At 43.8% G+C, this 20,516-nt stretch overlaps 2 protein-coding genes across 2 annotated transcripts in view; one reads left to right on the top strand and one right to left on the bottom strand.

Annotated features, from left to right (window-relative positions):
• Positions 1-5,378, bottom strand: part of DERL2 (derlin 2) — a 13,907-nt gene extending 8,529 nt beyond the window's left edge. The window contains exons 1-2 of the mRNA XM_006863481.1: positions 5,286-5,378; positions 4,390-4,455 (exon numbers count right to left, since the gene is read on the bottom strand). Of these exons, the coding sequence (XP_006863543.1) occupies positions 4,390-4,455; positions 5,286-5,378 (159 nt within the window). The remainder of the gene's footprint in view (positions 1-4,389; positions 4,456-5,285) is intronic.
• Positions 5,379-10,704: 5,326 nt separating this feature from the next.
• On the top strand, positions 10,705-11,350 carry MIS12 (MIS12 kinetochore complex component). Its single transcript, XM_006863296.1, has one exon. The coding sequence runs from the start codon at positions 10,705-10,707 to the stop codon at positions 11,323-11,325; it is 621 nt and encodes a 206-aa protein (XP_006863358.1). The 3' UTR covers positions 11,326-11,350.
• Positions 11,351-20,516: the final 9,166 nt, after the last annotated feature.

Genomic DNA, 20,516 nt, shown 5'->3' with positions numbered 1-20,516 from the left:
GCGTGGCGCTGTAGGTTAATGCGCCAGACTGCAAAGCCGTCTGAACTGTAAGGTCAGTGGTTCAAGCTCCCCAGCTACTCCTTGGAAACCCTATACAGGGTCGCTATGGGTCAGAATCGACTGATGGCACTTAACAACAACAACAACAACAATATAACACTTAGCCCATTTCTCTCGTTTCCATTCCTCCTTCTTTTCTGACCCTACTGAGCTTTGTCCTTGGATAAATGCTGTCCTTTGACCTCAAATGGCTGATTATTCTAAGGCTTATCTCACTAGTGTTATTGTTCCCTTTATTGACCTATGGTGGTAGTGGTTATGTGCCTGCCATGGGGTCAGTGACGACTCATAGGGACCCTCTATAGGGTTTCCGAGGCTGTAAATCTTTACGGGAGCAGAAAGCCTTATCTTTCACCAGCGGAACAGCTGGCAGTTTTGAACTGCTAACCTTGGGGTTCGCAGCCCCATTCGTAACCGCTACGCTACCAGATAGTTGTGCTGAAAATTGAACCTCAGGGGAGAGTTCCCTTCTAGACCTGAGGACTGACTAAAGGGTAAAGGCAAAGAAGATGTCACATGAAGATCACTAAGGAACCAGACGCTTAAAAGAGATACAAACCAGAACCCAGAGAGAAAGCCTTCCTCTAGACCCCGTACCCAGAATTCAAAGTGCTCTAAACTGGCAAGGAGCTCTGGTAGCATAGTGGTTACGAGTCGACAGGTTACCCCCAAGGTCAGCAGTTCAAAACTACGAGTAGTTCCATGGGAGAAACATGAGGTGTTCTGCTCCTGTAAAGATTTACAGCCTTGGAAACCCTATACAGGGTCACTATGAGTCAGAACCGACTCCATGGCACATAGCTTCCAAGCTGTGTGGTGCTTTAGGGTCAGCACTGGACTTCAAACCACAACATTGATGGTTTAAACCCACCAGGTGCTCCTAGGAAACCCTATAGAGGGTCGTTATGAGTCGAAACTGACCCAAAGACACTTAATAACAAACAACCACGAGGAAATAAGTTTCTATTCATTGAAGACACTCATTTGTGATATTTTATTTCAGCTGCACTAAGAAACTAAGACATAAGCCTAAAACTCATGTTGATATAAAAAACAATTTGACAAAATAATTTTTGTGCTGATTCTAGTTGAAAGTGTGAAAGATATAACTTAGATCTTCAAATTTATAAGAAAATGGGACAGAAATTTTGAAATTGTGATTGTCTTTAAAACAGCAGCAGCAGCAGCAACAAAATCATAGCATATTTGTTATTAAGTGCTGTTGAGTCAGTTCGAACCCACAGCAATCATATATAGGGCTTCCGAAGAGCGGCTGGTGGGTTTGACCCGCCGACCTTGTGGTTCAAACCGACTTTACAGTCCAGTGAATTATCCTGCAGCACCACACCAGGTCAGCTAAAAATAGCAAAAATTTGCTGGGAAGACCAGGCTCAATATTTGTTGCTAAGTGTCATTGCATCAGTCCGAACCTGTACAGGATTTCTAAGAAGCAGCTGGTAAGCCTGAACAGCCAACCTTGAGGCTCAAACCAGCCTTGTGGTCCAGTGTTTATCCTACAGCTCCACAACAGAACTTCAGGCTCAATAGAAAATGATGCTCTTATACAGACAACCCCCAGGAGTTTAATATAAATACTATCAAGAAACCTTTCTGCTGTTAAGTGCCACTGAGTTGTTTTCTACTCATAGCGGCCCAAGGAGCAGCTGATGGCTTGAACTGCTGACCTTGTGGTTCAAGTCCACCCCAGAGCATTAACCTGCAGCGCCACACCAGGACTCCATGTTTCTACTAGGCAGTTAGAATTCCACCATAATTAGACTGTAACATAAGGCAAATCTGTTGCACAAAACCTCTTTGAAGAATTCAAAAGCAAAGATGTCAGTTTGAAGACTAAGATGCACCTGACCTAAGCCATGGTATTTTCAGTAGCCTCAAATGCATGCGAAAGCTGGACAGTGAATAAGGAAGATCGTAGAACTGTTGCATTTGAGTTATGGTGTTGGAGGAGAATATTAAAAGAACCACGGACTGCCAAAGAACAAACAAATCTGGGCTGGAAGAAGTACAAGCCAGTATACTCTTTGGAAGAGCATGACCAGACTTGATCTCTCATGCTTCGGAAATATTATCAGGAGGGACCAGTCCTTGAAGAAGGACCTCATGTTTGGTAAAGTGGAGGGTCAGTGAAAAAGAGGAAGACCTCCAATGAGATGGACTGGCACAGTGGCAGCATCAATGATCTCAAGCTTAGCAACGACTGAGAAGGTTGGGCAGTGTTTCATTCTGTTGTGCATAAGTTCGTTATGAGTCACTACCGACTTGATGGTACTCTAACAACAATAAGGATACGGAACCTGGTGGAGCTGAAGATTAGGCAGTGTGCTGCTAAATGCAAAATTAGTAGTTCAAACTCACCAGCCACTCCATAGGAAAATGATGAGACTGTTACTATAAAGATTCACAGTTTATGAAACCGTACATTGGGTAGTTATGAGTTGGAATCGACTCAGTGGTAGTGGGTTGGGTTTTGGTTTAATACAAGGATAAAGGAGCTCTGGTAGCATAGTGGTTACAAATTGGGCTGCGAACCTTAAGGTCAGCAGTTCGAAACTACCAGCCGCTCCGTGGGAGAAAGAGGAGGCTTTCTGCTCTCGTAAAGATCTACAGCCTCGGAAACCCTGTACAGGGTCGCTATGGGTCGGAACCAACTCGATGGCACATAACAACAACAACAACTAGTTTTCATGTAGGAAATCCTACCCAAGCCCCCACCCCCATACCAGTAAAACACTAAACATTTTAATAGTCTACCACCTCATGTGAATCTTAATGATTCTGTGAGAAACAGACTGATACTACCCTCCCTGTTTTACAGACACACCTTGGAGATATATTGCGTGTTTGGTTCCAGACCACAATAAAGTGACTACAGAAATAAAGTGAATTCCACAGAATTTCTGGTTAAAAAGTTATGTTTACACTATCCTGTCATGTATTCAGTGTGCATCCTGAAAAAGGTTGAAATGCTGGACATTTTATCAAAACGTGGCAAAGAGACCAGAAGTGAGCACATGCTTTTGGGAAGATGTCACCACTAGACGTGTTTGAGGAATAGGGGTTATCACAAAACTTCAATTTGTAAAAAATCCTGGTATTTGCAAAGCACTGAAAAGCTAAGTGCAATAAAACAAGGTACGCCCAACTCCCAATCCAGACGCAAGATGTCATCAAGGGTTTAACCCCCAGGCAAAGTCAAGCCAAGCAAGCCATTAGGAAGCAATTCTTAGATGAAGCTACAGCTTCCAGAAGACACCATGTGACATGAGATCAAATGGCTGCTTCGTACATGATTAGGTTCTTGAGAATTATTATTAAAGTTGATACACAGGAGCATAGTGGCTTTGTAGGATAAACACTGGAGCGCAAACCACACTTTGGCTGTTTGGACCCACCAGTGGCTCCTTGTGAGAAAGGTGAGGCTCTCTTCAACCTCAAATTCTATACAGGGTTGCTCTAAGTAGGCACTTAACAAAAAAAGTCAAAGTCAACACAATTCAGTTCTACATGCTAACTGCACCCAGAATTGTAATGTCCTTCCCATGGGGAGGACACAAGCATGTAAAATAAGTCCACGGAGAGTGAGATACACTCTCAAAGGACCTACAGCTACTCTAGGGACACACAGAGGACAAGTCACAGGTGGCTATACAACAGCTGAGCCTTGAAAGGCAAGTGAAATGGGTCAAAAGTGAATAAAACGATTTGAAACACAGGGAGCAGTGAAGCAGAATTAATAGCTTTTTGGTCTTGTCCTCACCCCACCTGTAGCCTGTATGATTGTCTTGGAGGAAGCAATTACATCTCTTAAAGCATTCTCATCACTGAAAAGATTACTGTATTTTATGGGATTATTGTCTTCCACGGAAATCTAAGAAACTGACATATTCTTTTAGAATAATCCACCAGCTGGTCCTCAGAAACCCTATGAGTTACAACAATCAGCAGCACTTTACAACAACAGGACTGGACCATGTCATAAATATCAAAGTGAAGTGTACCTAGGCATGGAGGAGACATTCTGGGAGACTCTTGTGGGCAGCTGGTGAGTCTCTCAAATTACAGCATTACCTCTAAACCAGTAATTCCCACTCTCACTGGACACATGAAAACCATACAAATCCTTAATTCCTATCCTTAGTGATTCTGATTTGGCACATGAGAACGAGTTTGATACTAGGAGTTTTATCTAGGTGACACTGAAGCTCAATGAAGTGATTATTTTTTGAGATAACATAGGCAGGACTTGCTACTAACAAGTAAGAAAAAAAAGTTAAGAAAAACAATAACTGATTTTAATGGACCACTTACTTGAAAATGTTTAAAGATTAATTCAGGATTGAAGTACAACTGAAATGGTGTGATCAATTCCAACTGCTGAAATAGAAAAGGAGCTTCTTAAAGCAAATCAACGAAGCAAATTCTCCTCATTTCCAAGAAAAGAGTAGTAAGTCTAGCAATTTCCATCACTTAAGTCATTTAGAATGAAATCCTTTAAACCCTTCTTGGGCTAGAGAAATAAATTGGTAAGAATAAACAAAAAATCTTCAGAAATGGTACAATTCTTTGTGTTCCCAATACTTAACATACAATAAGTTTATTTTATGTTGAGGTTGACATAAAGATATCACAGGAAGGTTGTGATCACTTAATAGTGGACAAGTCACAGCAGCTGCAACAAATGTGCGTATCACATGGGCATTGCCAAAAACAGCTGTGAATGTAATTCACTCGTCTGAGAAAAAAACAGAGACTCAATACCCTGCCGCCGTCAGAGCTGGGTCCCTCCAGCTAACCCCTATATCCGCACCTCCTCTGTTTTTTGCGATCTTTCATTCATGACAACTCCCTGCTTTCTACTCTCAATATAAGTTGCTTTTCTCAATTACCATGGTGCCACCTGGCCATCGCCCAACGCTCTCAGACAAATGTTCTGGGTGGGCGGCTCCTGCTGTCCAGATGCGCTATATGTCTGGCCTCATAGTTCATGTCCTGACCCCATTCATTCCACCTGTCAAGGGGTCGCGCTCCCCTCTCTGCAATCAGCACTCTCGGGACCACCCCAAACACTAGCGAGAACCCTGGACGCCTCCATCCACCCCTGGGACCAGCCCCTCTGGGCCGCCCGGAGGCCGAAACCCCAGCTTTCTTAAGACCCAATCACATCCAGCTGGCAGTAACCAGAAGCTGGCGCTGCAGCTACTCACCACAGCGGCGGTGGTGAGGACGCAGGCGGTGGTGTAAGCGCGGCTCACTGGTGGGATCTGTAGGTACTCCAGCCGGAGGCTCTGGTACGCCATCTTTCCCACCGCCGCCAGCCCCCACTTCCCCTTCCGCCAGTCGACTCAAGCAGCGGGGTGGGATCAAAGAGAAGGTAGCTCCCTTTTTTAGGTACCTTTATATTGTCCAATAGGCGTTGCGCAGTCAGTCACCCACCAATCAATAGATAGCTAAAGAAAACACATTCACCAATCACGAGTGGCAACTCTACTGGCCTCCGCCTTCTTCTCCACCCACCAACGTCCGGTTTCTTTCGCCAATCCCTGCCAGCCACAGCTTACTTTCCCGCCTGGCTTCTTTTCATCACCAAGGTAGGGTCTCCTACTTCCGAAAGGACAGCCAGCCAATCAGGAGAGCCACCGAATCCCGCCTTTGCTTCCGTTCGCTGAGGTAAGTATCAGTCGGAACTTTCGGGCGCTTGCGGTGCCGCCAATGTCTGGCAACGTACTGTGGTTTAAAGGAGGTGGCGGGAAGCCGCTGTTAGGTCAAGTTCATCACTCCCTGGTCGCTTTGGTAAGTGCCGAGGGCCCACCTTTTCAATGAAGAGGAGCAAGAAAGGATGAACTGGATTAGTCCTCTGAGCGGGGGCAATGGAGGGTACTATTAGAACAACCTCGCCAGCCTTGTAGAAGGCGTCCGACCAGAAGGTCCCGGCATGCAGCTGGGTCGCAGGCCGGAAATAGTTCTGTTTACTCTTTACACCCTGCGAGACGTTTTCTGAGGGTTCTTACGCTCCTAAACTCCTGGACAGCTCCCGCGATTAATTTGCAAATATTTTAGCCGAACTCATCCTACCCTTAAGAATGCAAAGCCTAGCAGGGAAAATGAGACAGGCCTGCGAATAATAATAATCTCCTTAAAGTGGGACTAAAGGAACCTGGTGGTGTGGTGGGTTACAAGTTGGGCTGCGTCCCACAAGATTAGCAGTGCAAACCAACGAGCCACTTGGCGTATGAAAGATGAGGCTGCAGAGTTACAGGCTCGGGTTGATAGAGATGGGTTACTTAGGCATTGGCTACCCAAAATGGGTGGAGGGGCTATAAAGGCGAGAAGTGACTGGCTTACAAAGTTTCAAGAGGGAGCTTAGTTCCAGACAGGACAGGGGTAGGTAGAACCTCCACTGAATGATTTCCAATCTGTTGGGACCAGGCTGGCAAAAGGAAATGGGGATAAGAGTCTTGTACAATAGTGAATAATTGCCATCAGGACTGACTGTGAGTGTAGGAAATGTAGATGTTTTTTGAGAAAAGGAAGGGAGGTTCCTGGGACCATCAAGTGAGGAGTGGGACCCTACCCTGAGAGGCAGTGAAGCCGGGCATGGAGACAGATGATGGCGTAGACAGATGGAGTGATTGACACTGGAGGCGGGTGGGGGGGAGGCGGCCTGTGGGCTGTACCCTTTAGTTATTTGATGATGCATGGAGGGGACTGTAATCATTGCAATGAAACAAAATACGATAAGATGAATGTGAAGCTGATGTTCTCCCATGTAAACCCACATAATTCACAATAAAAACTTTAAAAAATAAAGAGTTACAGGCTCAGAAACCCAAAGAGGCAGTTCTTTTCTGCCCTACAGGGTCATTATGCGTGGGAATCGACCCCATGGCAGTGCATTTTATTTTGCTTTGGGGTTTAAAGTGGAACTTGGTCTCATCCGTGCCCTAAGAGAAGTTCTGGTGGTAATTCAGAGTAGGGAATGGGTATCAGGGAAGTGTATTTGAACTTGCCACCCTCTACAGGGTCTCTATGGGTTGGAACCGACTCAATGGCACTTAACAACAACAAATAGAGGGATAGTAGTTGGCCAAGACATTGCTCGAGGAGAAAACAGGAAAAGAAAATGGCACTGTTTTAGTTTGGTAGTGTTGCTGTAACCAAAACACCATACGGATGACTTTCAAGAACATGTTTTCTGATCGTTAAGTGCCCTCAAGTCATTTCCTACTGATAGCGACCCTGTGTAGCGTTTCCCAGGAGCAGCTGGTGAATTTGAATATGCAGTTCAAACCGACCTTGGGGTCCAGTGCTTAGCCTAGGGCGCCAACCAGGACTCCATTTAGGAGTTGTTAGTGTCTTCCAGTCCTTTCCGACTCATAGCAACTGTGTATAGGGTGTTTCCGAGGAGCAACTTGTGACCTTGAACTGCCAGCCTTGCTGTTAAAGCTACTTTGCAGTCCAGCGCATTAACCCACAGTGCCAGGACTCCAGGAAGTTAGGAGACTAGAGGTCTGAATTCAGAGCACCTGGCCATAGGCGAAGGCTCTCCCCTCCCATTCTGGGGGACGGTTCAGCTATTGTTCAGGTGTTCTTGGTTCCTTGTCTGCTGTTCTCACTTGTACTTCTGCTTTCCTAGGTCATGGCTTTTATCACTCAGCTGATTGGTTTTAGGACACACACTGATAAGACCTTAACATATCAAAGAAAATCCTTTTCCAAACAGGGTTACATCATAGATAAGTGTTAGGATTCCAACATAAATTTTAGGGGGAAACAAAGGGAGTCCTGGTGTGGTGGTGCTGTGGGTTAATGCGCCAAACTGCAAAGCTTTTTGAACTGCAATGTTGGCGGTTGAAGCTCACCAGCTGCTCCTCAGAAACCCTATACAGGGTTGCTATGGGTTGACAGCAACAACAATTCAAACCATAACACTCTTTGATTGGAGCAAGGAGTAGCTAGATCAAACTGGTGAGGTTAAGAATGTCATACATTAAATGGTAGGTTGTAAGGAGCTCTGGTAGCATAGTGGTTATGAATCGGGCTGCTAACCTCAGGGTAAGCAGTTCAAAACTACCAGCTGTTCTGTGAGAGAAAGATGAGGCTTTCTGCTCCAGTAAAGATTTACAGCCTCGGAAACCCTGTACTGGGTTGGAACTGCTATGAGTTGGAACTGACTCCATAGGACACAGCCACCACCAATTTGATGGTGTGGTGTGGCGCTGCATGATAAATGCACTAGACTGCAAGGACGGTGGTTCAAACTCCCCTGCTGCTCCTCAGAAACCCTTTACAGGGTTGCTATGAGTCAAAACTTACTCAACAGCACTTAACAACAATATGATGGTGTGGCACTGCAGGATATTGCACTAGACTGCAAGGTCAGTTGTAGCCGCAATATCGGCAGTTCAAATCCACCAGCCGCTCCTCGAAAATCTTAAACAGGGTCGCTATGAGTTGGAACTGACACAACAGCTCTTAACACAAGTATAACATGAAGTGGTCACAGATATAACATAGAGGAAAATGTAAGCATATGTATACAAAACTAGTTTTCAAGAATACATATATAAAGATAAATAGAGAAGCCATACTTTAAAACTAGATTCCTACTGGAATAAGAGATGAAAGGTATCAGTAAAATAAATGAGAGAAGGTAAATGTCTTGAAACAGGAAGTAGTGTCAACTCAGTTAAACATATGTGAGGTCCTTAAGGAGAAGGACAGAATGTGGTTAGTAAGGACTCAGTCACAAAGGCCTTTGGAAGCCATGCTTAAAGAATTTGAACTTGAACCTGAGGGTGTTCAGAAGTGCTGGGGAAACAACAATTCTGCCACCCCAGGGAATCCTCTCTACAAAATGGAGAAACGAAAGCAGTTTTAGTGAATAAGATGTGTGCCATCAAGTCGATTCTTATTCCTAATGATCTTATACTACAAAGTAGAACTGCCCTATAGGGTTTCTAGGATACAGGAGCAGATCCCCAAGTCTTTGCTTCCACAGAGCAGCTTGGTAGGTTCAAATCATGGACCTTTTTGGTTAGCAGCCAAGTGATTAACGATTGTGCTACCAGGACTCTTGAATAAGCATATCCAGATTAAACTGTATTACAGAGTCCAGGATGAAGCACTAGACCACAAGGTCGGCAGTTCAAGCTCATCAGCCACTGGTTGGAAACCATATACAGAGTAGCTATGAGTTAGGAACCAACTCAGTGACACTTAAAATATAACAACATAGATAGTCTGGGTGAGCTTACAAAGATAAGCTCTATCCTATTTATACAGCTAAACAGTACAACTGCTTTATAACCATTACATACATAATTTCTCAAGGTTTTCTTCTCATAAGATTTAACTATACAATTTCTTCAAATTCTTTTAAAATTCCGCTTCAAATTCATCTAGTGGTTGAGGTAGCTATTTGTGGTGTGGTGCTGAAGGATAAATATTAGTCTGCTAATCTCAAGGGTAAGGTAGAGGGTCAGAGAAAAAGAGGAAGACTCCCAACAAGATGGATTGGCCAAGTGGCAGCATTGATGGACTCAAGTGTGGCAACAGTAGTGAAGTTGGCCCAGGATTGACTTGATGGCACCTAACAACAACAACAATCTCAAGGGGTCCTGGTGTGCCGCTGTGGGTTAATGCACCAGACTGCAAAGCCATTTGAACTGCAAGCTTGGTGGTTCAAGCTCACCAGCTGCTCCTCGGAAACCCTATGTAGGGTCATTATGGGTTGTGATCAATCAACTTGATGGTACTTAACATTAACAACAATCTCAAGGTTGGTGGTTCAAACCCACTAACTGCTCCTTGGAAACCTTATACAGGATCGCTGTTTATTCAGAACTATTAATTCCATTTTTTCCACAAACTTTATGTAGCCCCACATGTTTCTATGAGACAGTACCCAGACCCTTGGAAAAAAGCATGTTGTGTATTGTAAAGCTGGCAAGAGACTTACTCAGCTTCTAATTGGATTTTTTCCCAATATTGGAAGTTGAGGACATTGGCAAGCAAGTATTTGAAATGATGAATCATGAGACCTAAAATGCATAGGGAAGGAAGTGAACTGGGAGAGATAAAGATTTAAAAAAATATACCAGAAGGCTGGAAGTCTTGAAATTAAAGTAAAATGTGAGTGAATGAGAGTGAGTGTGTTGTGGTAAAAAAAAAACTTAAGAACCATCAGGGAGAAAAGTTACAAATACCAAGAGCCAGATGGATTAAAAAGTGAAGATGAAGAGGTCATTGAAACTCAAGAAACTTAGTCTCTAGGCCTGTCTATCTAGACTTCAAAATTGCCTATGATGATAACAGATTACAGAAGACTGAGCCACATGTAAAAGGCCTCATTAATGAGAAAAATAAGCAATGAGGAGAGGGGGATACAGGCAGATGGAATGCTTCATGAGAGGTAAGGTTTGTATACCATTATGGATGAGTAAGGCCACAAGTGGCATTTGGGTCTCAGGAACCACAAACTCCTTATTTTTTGATGTGCTTGCTTCTTTTTCTCACCATGTGTGATATGGTTTGTATCTTCTCTCAGATAAATTTGTATTCTAACAATTCTTTTCCTTTTCACATTTGCAGAATTTTCACAATCTCCTAGTAAAATAAGCCAAGATGTCTGTTGATCCAATGACATATGAGACCCAGTTCTTTGGCTTTACACCACAGACTTGCATGCTTAGAGTCTACATTGCATTTCAAGACTACCTGTTTGAAGTGATGCAGGCTGTTGAACAGGTTATTGTGAAGAAGCTGGATGGCATCTCAAACTGTGATATCAGCCCCGTCCAAATTCGTAAATGCACAGAGAAGTTTCTTAGCTTCATGAAAGGACGTTTTGATCATCTTTTTAGCAAAATGGAACAGCTGTTTCTACAACTGATTTTGCATATTCCTCCCAACATTTTGCTTCCGGAAGATAAATCTCAGGAGATGCATCATTATAGTGAAGAAGAATTCCAACTTCTTCAAAAGGAAATTGAACAGTTACAGAAGAAATATAAGACTGAATTATGTGCTAAACAGGCCCTTCTTGCAGAATTAGAAGAGCAAAAAATTGTTCAGGCCAAACTCAGACAGACATTGACTTTGTTTGATGAGCTTTTAAATGTTGGCAGAGAGCATGGGACTAGTGACTTTAGGGAGAGTTTGGTATCCCTGGTCCAGAACTCCAGGAAACTGCAAAGCATTAGAGACAATATAGAAAAGGAAAGTGAAAGGATGAAAACATCTTAAATTTCTAAATGGTAAAAAGAAACTGTCACAAAGGATGGTAAGCCAATGACCTTTCTTACTCTATGAACCAGGCATTTGAAACTTTCTTTTATTTCACCAGGCATTTCGATCTTTCTTGTATTTCACATCTTCTTGTACATTCTCCTAAAGTGTCTATGAGCTATCCTTAAAGCCTCTGTCCTTAGGGGACTGTAATAGATGGGAAGGGATTCTTCATTCAGTAATGGCTCATTTGGAGACATATTAAAGAAGTTATTTCTCAGCTAGTCTAGGATATTTGTCAAATTGTGCCTTGCTCTTAAGTCCTTTGTGATCTTTTGGCTTCTTGTTTTGATGAGTGATTCCTTTATTGCTGCTGTTGTGAAATGCCATCAAGTTGGTTGTAACTCACAGTGGCCCTGTATAAGGTTTCTGAGGCTATAAATCTTTACGGGAGCAGAAAGCCTCCTCCCTCTTTCTTCAGCAGACTCCTTTATTAGCCAGCCATTGATTATACTGTGGGACTGCAAATTTAGTTAGCTTGCTCTTTGTTTTTGTTTTTTTTTTTTAAAACTATATAGCTTTTATTTTATCATTTCAGTAAGTTTAAAGTTTTAATCACAGAAAACACAATATAATTTCAAAAGTAAAAAGTAAGCTGTAGGGGGTGGGAAGTCAGCCAGGCTCAGGTGTTTAAGGCAACCAACCTGCACAACTGATCCCCCTGGCTGCACAGGACTATTGTCTTTAGCAGGGACATGCTGGTCAGTGGTGCCCTTGGGTGCTGACTAACGTGGTTTAGGACCTCCCAGTGGTTCTCCATGCTCTGTATGATGAGCCTGTTCATATGTGGCCTCCTCTTCCACCACATGTTCCTGACTTGTGGTCTCTTTTATCCTGTTTGTGTGCAGAATTCTCAGCTGTGGCAGCAGTGGCTAAGCTGGTATAAGACAAAACCTTCAGGCTATTCTTAGAGATGTGTACAATGAGCCTGTCCACCTGCTCCTGCAGCATGGTCAACATGGTAGATGAGCTCATGGAATCCTCCATCACTGTCTGGACCTCCAAAGGAGGCAGGGTACTCGGGGACAGATGGACATGGACATAATTCAGTTTTTCAACCTGATACTTAACCTTGTCAATCATCATGTAATACATCTCTGGTCTTCGGTACTCAGGGACTTGTAGACCTCAGCCATGATCTTATTTACCTGCATCATGGTCATGACCACGTTGATCTTGTAGGACATTCTCTGCAACATTGCCAACTCCCTACAAGATTGTGAGAACAACTTTGATCACTATTGGCCTTGTTAACTTATATTGTAGTGCTTTAAAGTCATCCTCCACCAGTTGCCTTGCTTTTACCCTCGATTGGTTCAGGACATCATCCAAGTCCAGTGCTGAGAGGTGGGGACATGAGGCCCTTCACACTGACAGTTCCTAGAATGCTTGCTCTTATTCAGAAACTTAATGAGGGAGGTACATACCTGATTGAAAGAAACAAGTAGCAGAAAAGGCCACTTTGATCTTTAGTAAAGAAGAAATAAGTTTGTGTTTTAAAACAAACCCTTCCATGATCAAGACCTTGATGATATTAAGCACTTTACTATCTTGGACTCCAGGAATAGAAGACATTGGACAGTAAAGAAGCAGATCCCATTGAAACAGAAGGATGCATGGAACAAACTTAGTAGCAAAATTTATACTGACTGTTAGGTATATGACTTGTACCAACTTAAAAAATTTTTTTCATTCTTCAGTTCATTGTGGAATTGCCTTGTAACTTAATATTTATTTATTTAGATTCTAATTTTATTTGGATTTTTATTCCACATCAGTGGGAAATCTTGGCTGAGTCTTAGTGCTTAAATTCAGTGGAGGCTAACATTTTTCCTTGTAAGTATAATCCATGTAGAATGTTAGATCCTAAGTATAATCCATGTAGAATGTTAGATCAACTGGAAAAAGGGGAGAAATTAAAATAGTTTTTAAGATATAGCTTGCCCTCATGTCTTCCTAAACAACAGTATTTGTAATGTCTTTATTTACAGAGGGGCTAATTTAGGGTATTAATATTTGCAATTAAATAGATTAGATAGCCTGCTTTTAACTACAATATGTATGTATCAAGCAGTCCTTTTCCTAATCCTGTCCATTAAATACTTAAGTTTTAAAAGTTTTTTTGTTGTTAATCTACAATGTCATGTTAATCTACAATGTCATGTTGTTAATCTACAATGTGTTTGTTTCCTCAGTGTGAGTTTTTATTCAAGTGAAATGTATCTGTTGCTTTCACATTGTAGTTTATTCAAAATCTCCTAATGAAATGTATTAAATATTATTGATGTTGGGCACTATCAAATCAATTCCAGCTCATAGCAATCCCTTGTGATAGGGTAGAACTGCCCCATTGGTGTTTGTTGTTTGGGAATTGTTTTAATGGTAATCTTTACAGAAGTAGATCATCAAGTCTTAATCCCATCGAGGTACTGGGTGAGTTCAGACCACCAACCTTTCTGTTCACTTAGCAGCTTAGTACTTAATTGTTGCACCACCTGGCTCCCTATGGGTTGAATAGTGGTCCCACAAAAGATATGTCCATATCCTACTTCCCAGAAACTTTGAATGTTACCATATTTGGAGTGGGGATAAAACGTCTTTACAGATCTAAGTAAATTACGGATCTTGAGATAAGGAGAGCATCTGGGTATCTTGTGGGCCCTAAATCCAAAGACAAGTGTCTTTATAAGAGAAGAAAAGGAGATGTGAGAGAGAAGAGGAAGAGGTAAATAAGACCATGGAGACAAGAGAGTGAAGTAATATAACCATAAAGTCAAAGAATGTCAACAACCGTCAGAAGCTGGAAGAGGCAGAGAAAGGATTCTCAAGCTTCCAAACGGAGTGCAGCCCTGCTAACACCTTCATTTCAGACTTCTGGCCTTCAGAACTGATAGGATTCATTTATATTGTTTTAAACCACTATGTGTGTGATGTGTTAAGTCTTACCGAGTCCGATTCAACTCATGACCCCGGAAGTAGCTTCTAAGAAGTGACTGGGTTTGAGCCACCTACCTTTAGGCTAGCAATCTAGTACTTATCCTGCATTGCCACACCAGAACTCCACTGGCATGTTGAGGGGACCTGACAGGGAGAGAGATGACACTGAGGGCTCTGTACAGCTATTTCTTGGGGATGCTGTACCTTGGAATGGTGGATAGCGGAGTGAAGTCTTTTGGAGGCACTGTAGGAATGTTATGAAGATAATGGGGAGACCCTTGGGACAGATTAAGGTGTTTGGCAGGGTCCAGTGTGCCTGGTGTGGTACTGTAGGATCAGCACTGGACTGCAAATCATAAGGTCATCAGTTCAACTGACAGCTGCCCCTCAGAAACCAGAGCCCACACCGACTCAACAGCACTTAACAACAGTGCATGGTTGGAAATTGAGAGTTTAAAGTAAAGGAGACTCAAAAAAAAAAAAAAAGATTTATTCTATCAGTTATACCACAATTACATTCCTAATAAAGTACATGCAACATGCAGTATTAGTGCTCTGTGTATTTTCTTTACATCTGAGAGCAGATGGAGATGGCAGGTGGGTGAACCTGCCAAGGTGGGTTCTGGGGTCTGAAATGATAAACTAGGGATCTGGTCGTTTTCTAACAGGAACTCTTCAATGTCAGATCCCAACTGGCTTCATCTTCAGGCACAACTCTGGAAGGGTTCCAGGCTAAGATGAAGCCCCAAAAGCACCAAGGGCAGCCCTCCCCCCACCAATGTCTCATTCCATAAAACGCTCACATTCTGGGCCTGAGAGGTATGCAGACGTGGGTCCCATATCGTCCAGGACACGTCCAAAGCTGGTATCTCAGCAGGGCAGATCCTCTGGCTGCATTGCTTCCACCAGCTCGGTCGAGGCTGATATTGGAAAAACATGGCGCTAATCAACAGGAACCCCTGGGGACAAGACGGCGCACAGCCCAGGCAAACTCCACTTACCGCGTCCATTGCTACTGCGGTGCGGGTGCCATCTGTAGGCTCAGGTCTGCCAGCTCCCAACGTAAGAATTCTGGCCGCGTCAGCTTCGGCGCAGAGCTGTCTCTTCCTGGGGGTGACCTTCTACTGGTGACCCACGTTAGAAGACGACCTTGGGTGTGGTTTTTTTTTTACAAAACAGAAAAGTTTGTTCGCAGTGTGCGCCCCCAATACAGGATAGATTACCTGCTCCACGTCTCACTTCACAAATTGGTGGAACTCGAGGGCATTATCCTAGTCACAAACGGGGTTCAGTAGCACCTCAAGATTCTAAGCATTGGTAACGACTAGCCCTCGCCCAGGTGCTCCTGTTGTGCCGCTGTAGGACAAGCACTAGACTGCAAGCCCAATCTGCAAGGTTGGTGGTTCAAACCCACCAACCGCTCCTCGGGAACCCTATACAGGGCCGCTACAGGTCGGAACCGACTCGATAGCACTTAACAGCACACTTATTCCATTCCCAACAGCTGCTTTGGACTTTCCTTTAAATAGATGGTGACAGCAAAGAAGAGGCACATTGAGAACTAGATGAAGGGGTGTGTGCATCTAGTCCCCCAGACAACATGTTGAGCGCTTTTCCTGTTACCTTCTCCCTCGGCCCTGTGCCCAGCCCAGCCCGCCAGGACCACTTAGGCCAGCTGTAAATGGATATAGGTAAAAATGCAGGAGGTAATGGAGAAGGCGATGGCCGCGTATATGAAGATGGAGAGGTGTGGGAAATGGTCGAGATAGCAGCCCTCGTCCTGAGGAGGCGACTCCTCTAGCGGGAGACGCTCAGTGGCCTTCTGGGGTTGCCCCTCGCCGGACCCTCGCGTTTTCCCGCCCACGCGCCGACCAGCCTTCTTGCCCACGGCGGACGCGGGTTTGGGCACACAGGCTTCTGGCAGCTCCTCTGGGGGCAGTTTGTCAAACAGGTCTTCAGAGTCAGGGTCGTGATCCGGACCCCAGGGTTTGCGCTGAAAGGGTCCGTCAGCCATTGGAGGGGATCGCCGAAAGGTGGGTCTGTAGGGCCTGAGTGGTCGCGCTGGCAGTATAGAAGCGCAGTGGGCGGTAGTCAGAGCTGCGGCAGAATTTCTACCCGAGGAAGGGGGGCGACAGGGGCGGAGCCAGCGGGGACCCTGGCCCCCGCAGGTTCTGCTGGGCCTCTCATTTGGGGCAACGCTTTCTCGGGCTCCTCCTTCCACACTCAAGCTTGTTGCAGAGGTTGACTCACCGTGTTCCAGCCCCAGAACCCGCAGCTTGGGAGTCTACAAAACCTGGCTTGTTTCCATAATAGCTGGACCGGGACGCACACAGGTGGAGGGGGTGTAAGCCAGTAGCCCCTGGACCTAGGGGTCCCAAAGAGGGACTTGGCGGGCCAGACACTGGGAACAAGGGAGCGGGTCCTCTAGAGACTGAAATACAGACGACCAGGACCCCAGTTCCATAGGGAACTTTCTCTGGGCTTTTTTTCTCCTTTTAAAATAAATTTTTATTGGAACAATTTTTCTTGATTTAACGTTTAGTACATTAAAATATTTAATACACAATCTTTGTAAAAAGTAGTTCAAACAAAAAGAGCAAAATAAAGCCTTCCACAATCCCAGTGTCCAGAGACAGAATTAAAATGTTAGTGCATTTCTTTCCCTTCCATCCTTCTTCCTCTTTCCCTCTTCCTGTCTCTCCCTATAGGATCTCCTGGATTTTGTTAGTTTTGTCTTCTTTCCCCACCCCCATAAATTCAGGACTCCAGAGTAAGAGCATCTTCACCTATGATTAGGAACAAATCCTTTCAAAAACCAGCTTGGCCTGAACCCATTTCTGACGGCACATTCCACCTCCACTTCCGCACCCCCTCTCCCAGCCTACGCAGTCCCCTCTCTATCCACCAGGCCTGTCTCTGGCTTTCACTGGTGTGTCATAATGCTGGACACTACCACCCCCTGGCGCTCTGGTAGTGTAGTGGTTACGAATCGGGCTGTGAACCTCAAGGTCAGCAGTTCGAAACTACCAGCGCTTCCGCGTGAGAAAGATGAGGCGTTCTGCTCCCGTAAAGATTTACAGCCTCGGAAACGCTGTGCAGGGTCACTATGAGTCGGAACCGATTCCACGGCATTTAACAACAACAACCACCTCCTGGCACCCGGTTACACCTGAGGTTCTGAAGACTGGATGGTGTCCTTTTGTGAACCCCCAGGTGGGTTGAAGGGGTGCGTGGCCCTGCCAAGTGAAGTTTGTTGCTGCTGTGTGCCTTCAAGTCGGTTCTGACTTATATTTAGGTCTTCTGAGGCTGTAAATCTTCTCTTGAGCAGAAGGCTTCATCTTCCGATGGATGACTGGTGTATTTGAACTGCTGACCTTGTGGTTAGCAGCCCAGCATGTAACTCACTATGCTACCCAATTCAAACTGCCATCAGAGAATTCATCACCTCCTGCAACTGAAAAGCCTTGTTAATAACTGGGGCAAGGATGCTTAAATCATGTTACCAGGATGCAAGGTTGGTGATTCAAGATCAAACATTACTATTGGGAATGTAAAATGGTACAGTCTCTTTGGAAAACAGTTTGAAAGTTGCATAAAAAGTTAAACTTATCATCTGACCCAGAAATTCCACTCCTAGGTAGCTATTCAAGAGAAATGGAAACATATGTCCACACAGAAACCAGTATATACATAATAATAATAAGCATTATTATCAACTGATATGTGGCGCTGTGGGCTAATGCGCTGGACTGCAAAGTCAGTTTGAATGGCAAGGTTGACAGTTCAAGCTCACCAGCTGCTCCTTGTAAACCCTATAAAGGGTCACTATGGATCAGAACCAACTGGACGGTACTTTAACAACAACAACACCATCAACTGATGAATGGATTTTAAAAATGTGTTTTATCCATACAATGGAATAATAGCAATAAAAAAGTTGTGAACTACGGATACAATGCTACAACAGGGATGAACCTTAACGGTTGTTAAGTGCCGTCGAGCGGACAAGTTTTGCTTGTTTTTGAACATAATATATATACTCTTTTTATGTCTGGTTTCTTTCACTCAACATTATTTTTATGAGTGTCTCATAGTGACCCTGTATAGGGTTTCCAAGGAGTGGCTGGTGGATTTGAACCACCAACCTTGTGTTCAGTGCTTATCCTACAGCACCACGCCAAGACTCTGTATACTAAGTGAAAGAAGTCAAATGTGAAAAGCCACACAGATGGTATGATTCCATTTATATGAAATGTCCAGAAAAGTCCGCTCTACTCTCAGGAACTTCTCTTTCATGTTCTGTTGAAAAATCTTGGCTAAAAGCCAGAGAACCAAGTATTCTGTAACTTTGTATTTAAAAAAAAATCCTTTAAAAAAGTGTAACAAATATAACAGGGAAGTGAAAAAAAATCCTAAGCGTAGAGTTTGATGAAATTTCACAAAAAGACTACAAACAGTGTCAAAGTTCCCTAGCGCTGCAATAGTAGAAATACTACAAGTGGTGGTTTCTAAGAACAGTGATTTAGTTTCTCACAGTTAGGAGGGTAGAAATCCTGGCTCTAAAGAAATGCTCCCACTGTTGGCTTTGGGGAATGATCTTTACCTCTTTCAGCTTCTGGATCCTTGATGTTCCTTGGTTCCTTGCCAGGTTTCACACAGCATCTATCCGTCCCCTCATCTGTGTTTGCATGTCTCTGGGTCTGTGCTGCTTCCTATATAACTCAGAAGTGATAGATTTAGAACACATCTATATTGATATGGGCCTCACTTATTGTTTTTAAGTGCCATCAAGTTGGTTCCCACTCATAGCAACATTGTATAGGAGTGGCTGGTGGGTTTGAACCGCAGACCTTGAGATGGACAGCTCAGTGCTTATCCTACAGTGCCACACCAAGACTCCATATGGCTTCACTAGCATAAGGAAACTCCCTTACCAAAGAGTACCCATTATATCAAAGATTTGTTTTTGAACATAATACATACTCTTTTTATGTCTGGTTTCTTTCACTCAACATTATTTTTATGAGTTTCATCAAATGGGTTGCAAATAACTCATTGTTGCAAATCACTCATTCTCATTGCTACGGAAACGTTCCATTATGTGGATATGCCATAACGTATCCATTCTACTATTGATGGACATCTATGTTCTTTGCATTTAATCATGACCTTGATCTTCAGAAAATGTCAGAATAAGGTCAGTATCTGGAGCCTTGGTTTCTCAACTTGGCCTTGAGACCAAGGATCAGGAGCCGGGACAAGATGGTGGAGTAGGCAAATGCATTGAACTGACCCTCTGCAACAAAAACACAGGAGACCAAGTGAAACAGATACAGATGGCGATCCTGGAATCCTGAGCATCAGAGAGGTAGATTGAGTGCCGTCTGGGAAAGGAAGTTGAACAGGACCAGTGGGAGAACAAAAACAGGCAGACTGTGGGCTGGTGTGGTGTGGCCCAGCTATCTTGAGCTTTTGCAAGTGGCTGTTGATATAGTGGCCTGTGTACACAGAATGCAACTGGAGTTTGGCAGCAAGGGAGTACAATTCTCCCTTGTTCCTGTGCTCTCCTAGTAGCTAGAGTCATGGTCAGTCCCCACCCCTGCCCATGCCAATACAGCGCTGGCAGTACCCCATCCTGCACAGACTCTGTTCTGCCTGGGGTCAGGAAGCTAGCATAGTGCCCCTGCTTCTGGAGGCACGTGAACCTGTCCGGAATGACACCAACAGTGAGCAGAGAACTAACTGCGTTCACACTTCTAGTTTCTACCCCATCCACCAGTTGACAGATGGTGAGTGCCTGAAAATATACCAATAAACAATCATCAACTAAATATAAATATGATACCACATGAAGACTATGCGATAACATATATAAAACTCTGAAAGAAAAAAGTTGTCAACCAAGAATCACAAACTTGTCCATAAAATAGGATAGTGAAATTAGGACATTTCTAGATAAACAGATATTTAAAAAACTTGTAAAAACTAGGCCAACCGTTCTCTTTGGAAAGAGAAGCACCAACAGTAAACAACTTGAAATTACCATATATGACAATATCACCCAGAACTCAACCCAGATATAGAAGTTTTCAAAGTGAAATAAACCTATAAGACTGAAAACAGGGAACCAGAAATACCAGTTTGCAGCAACAACCAAAAAAAAAAACACAAAAAAAACTAAAGAGGGAATTATAGTTACTGAACTTCCAAGT

This window comes from Chrysochloris asiatica, unplaced genomic scaffold (assembly GCF_000296735.1).
Source record: "Chrysochloris asiatica unplaced genomic scaffold, ChrAsi1.0 scaffold00054, whole genome shotgun sequence".
Taxonomy (NCBI): Eukaryota; Metazoa; Chordata; class Mammalia; order Afrosoricida; family Chrysochloridae; genus Chrysochloris; species Chrysochloris asiatica.
This window is presented reverse-complemented; position numbering and strand designations above follow the sequence as displayed.

Excerpts from the sequence above, each read along its gene's own strand:
- MIS12 (XM_006863296.1), top strand. The coding sequence starts at position 10,705 with ATGTCTGTTGATCCAATGACATATGAGACCCAGTTCTTTGGCTTTACA.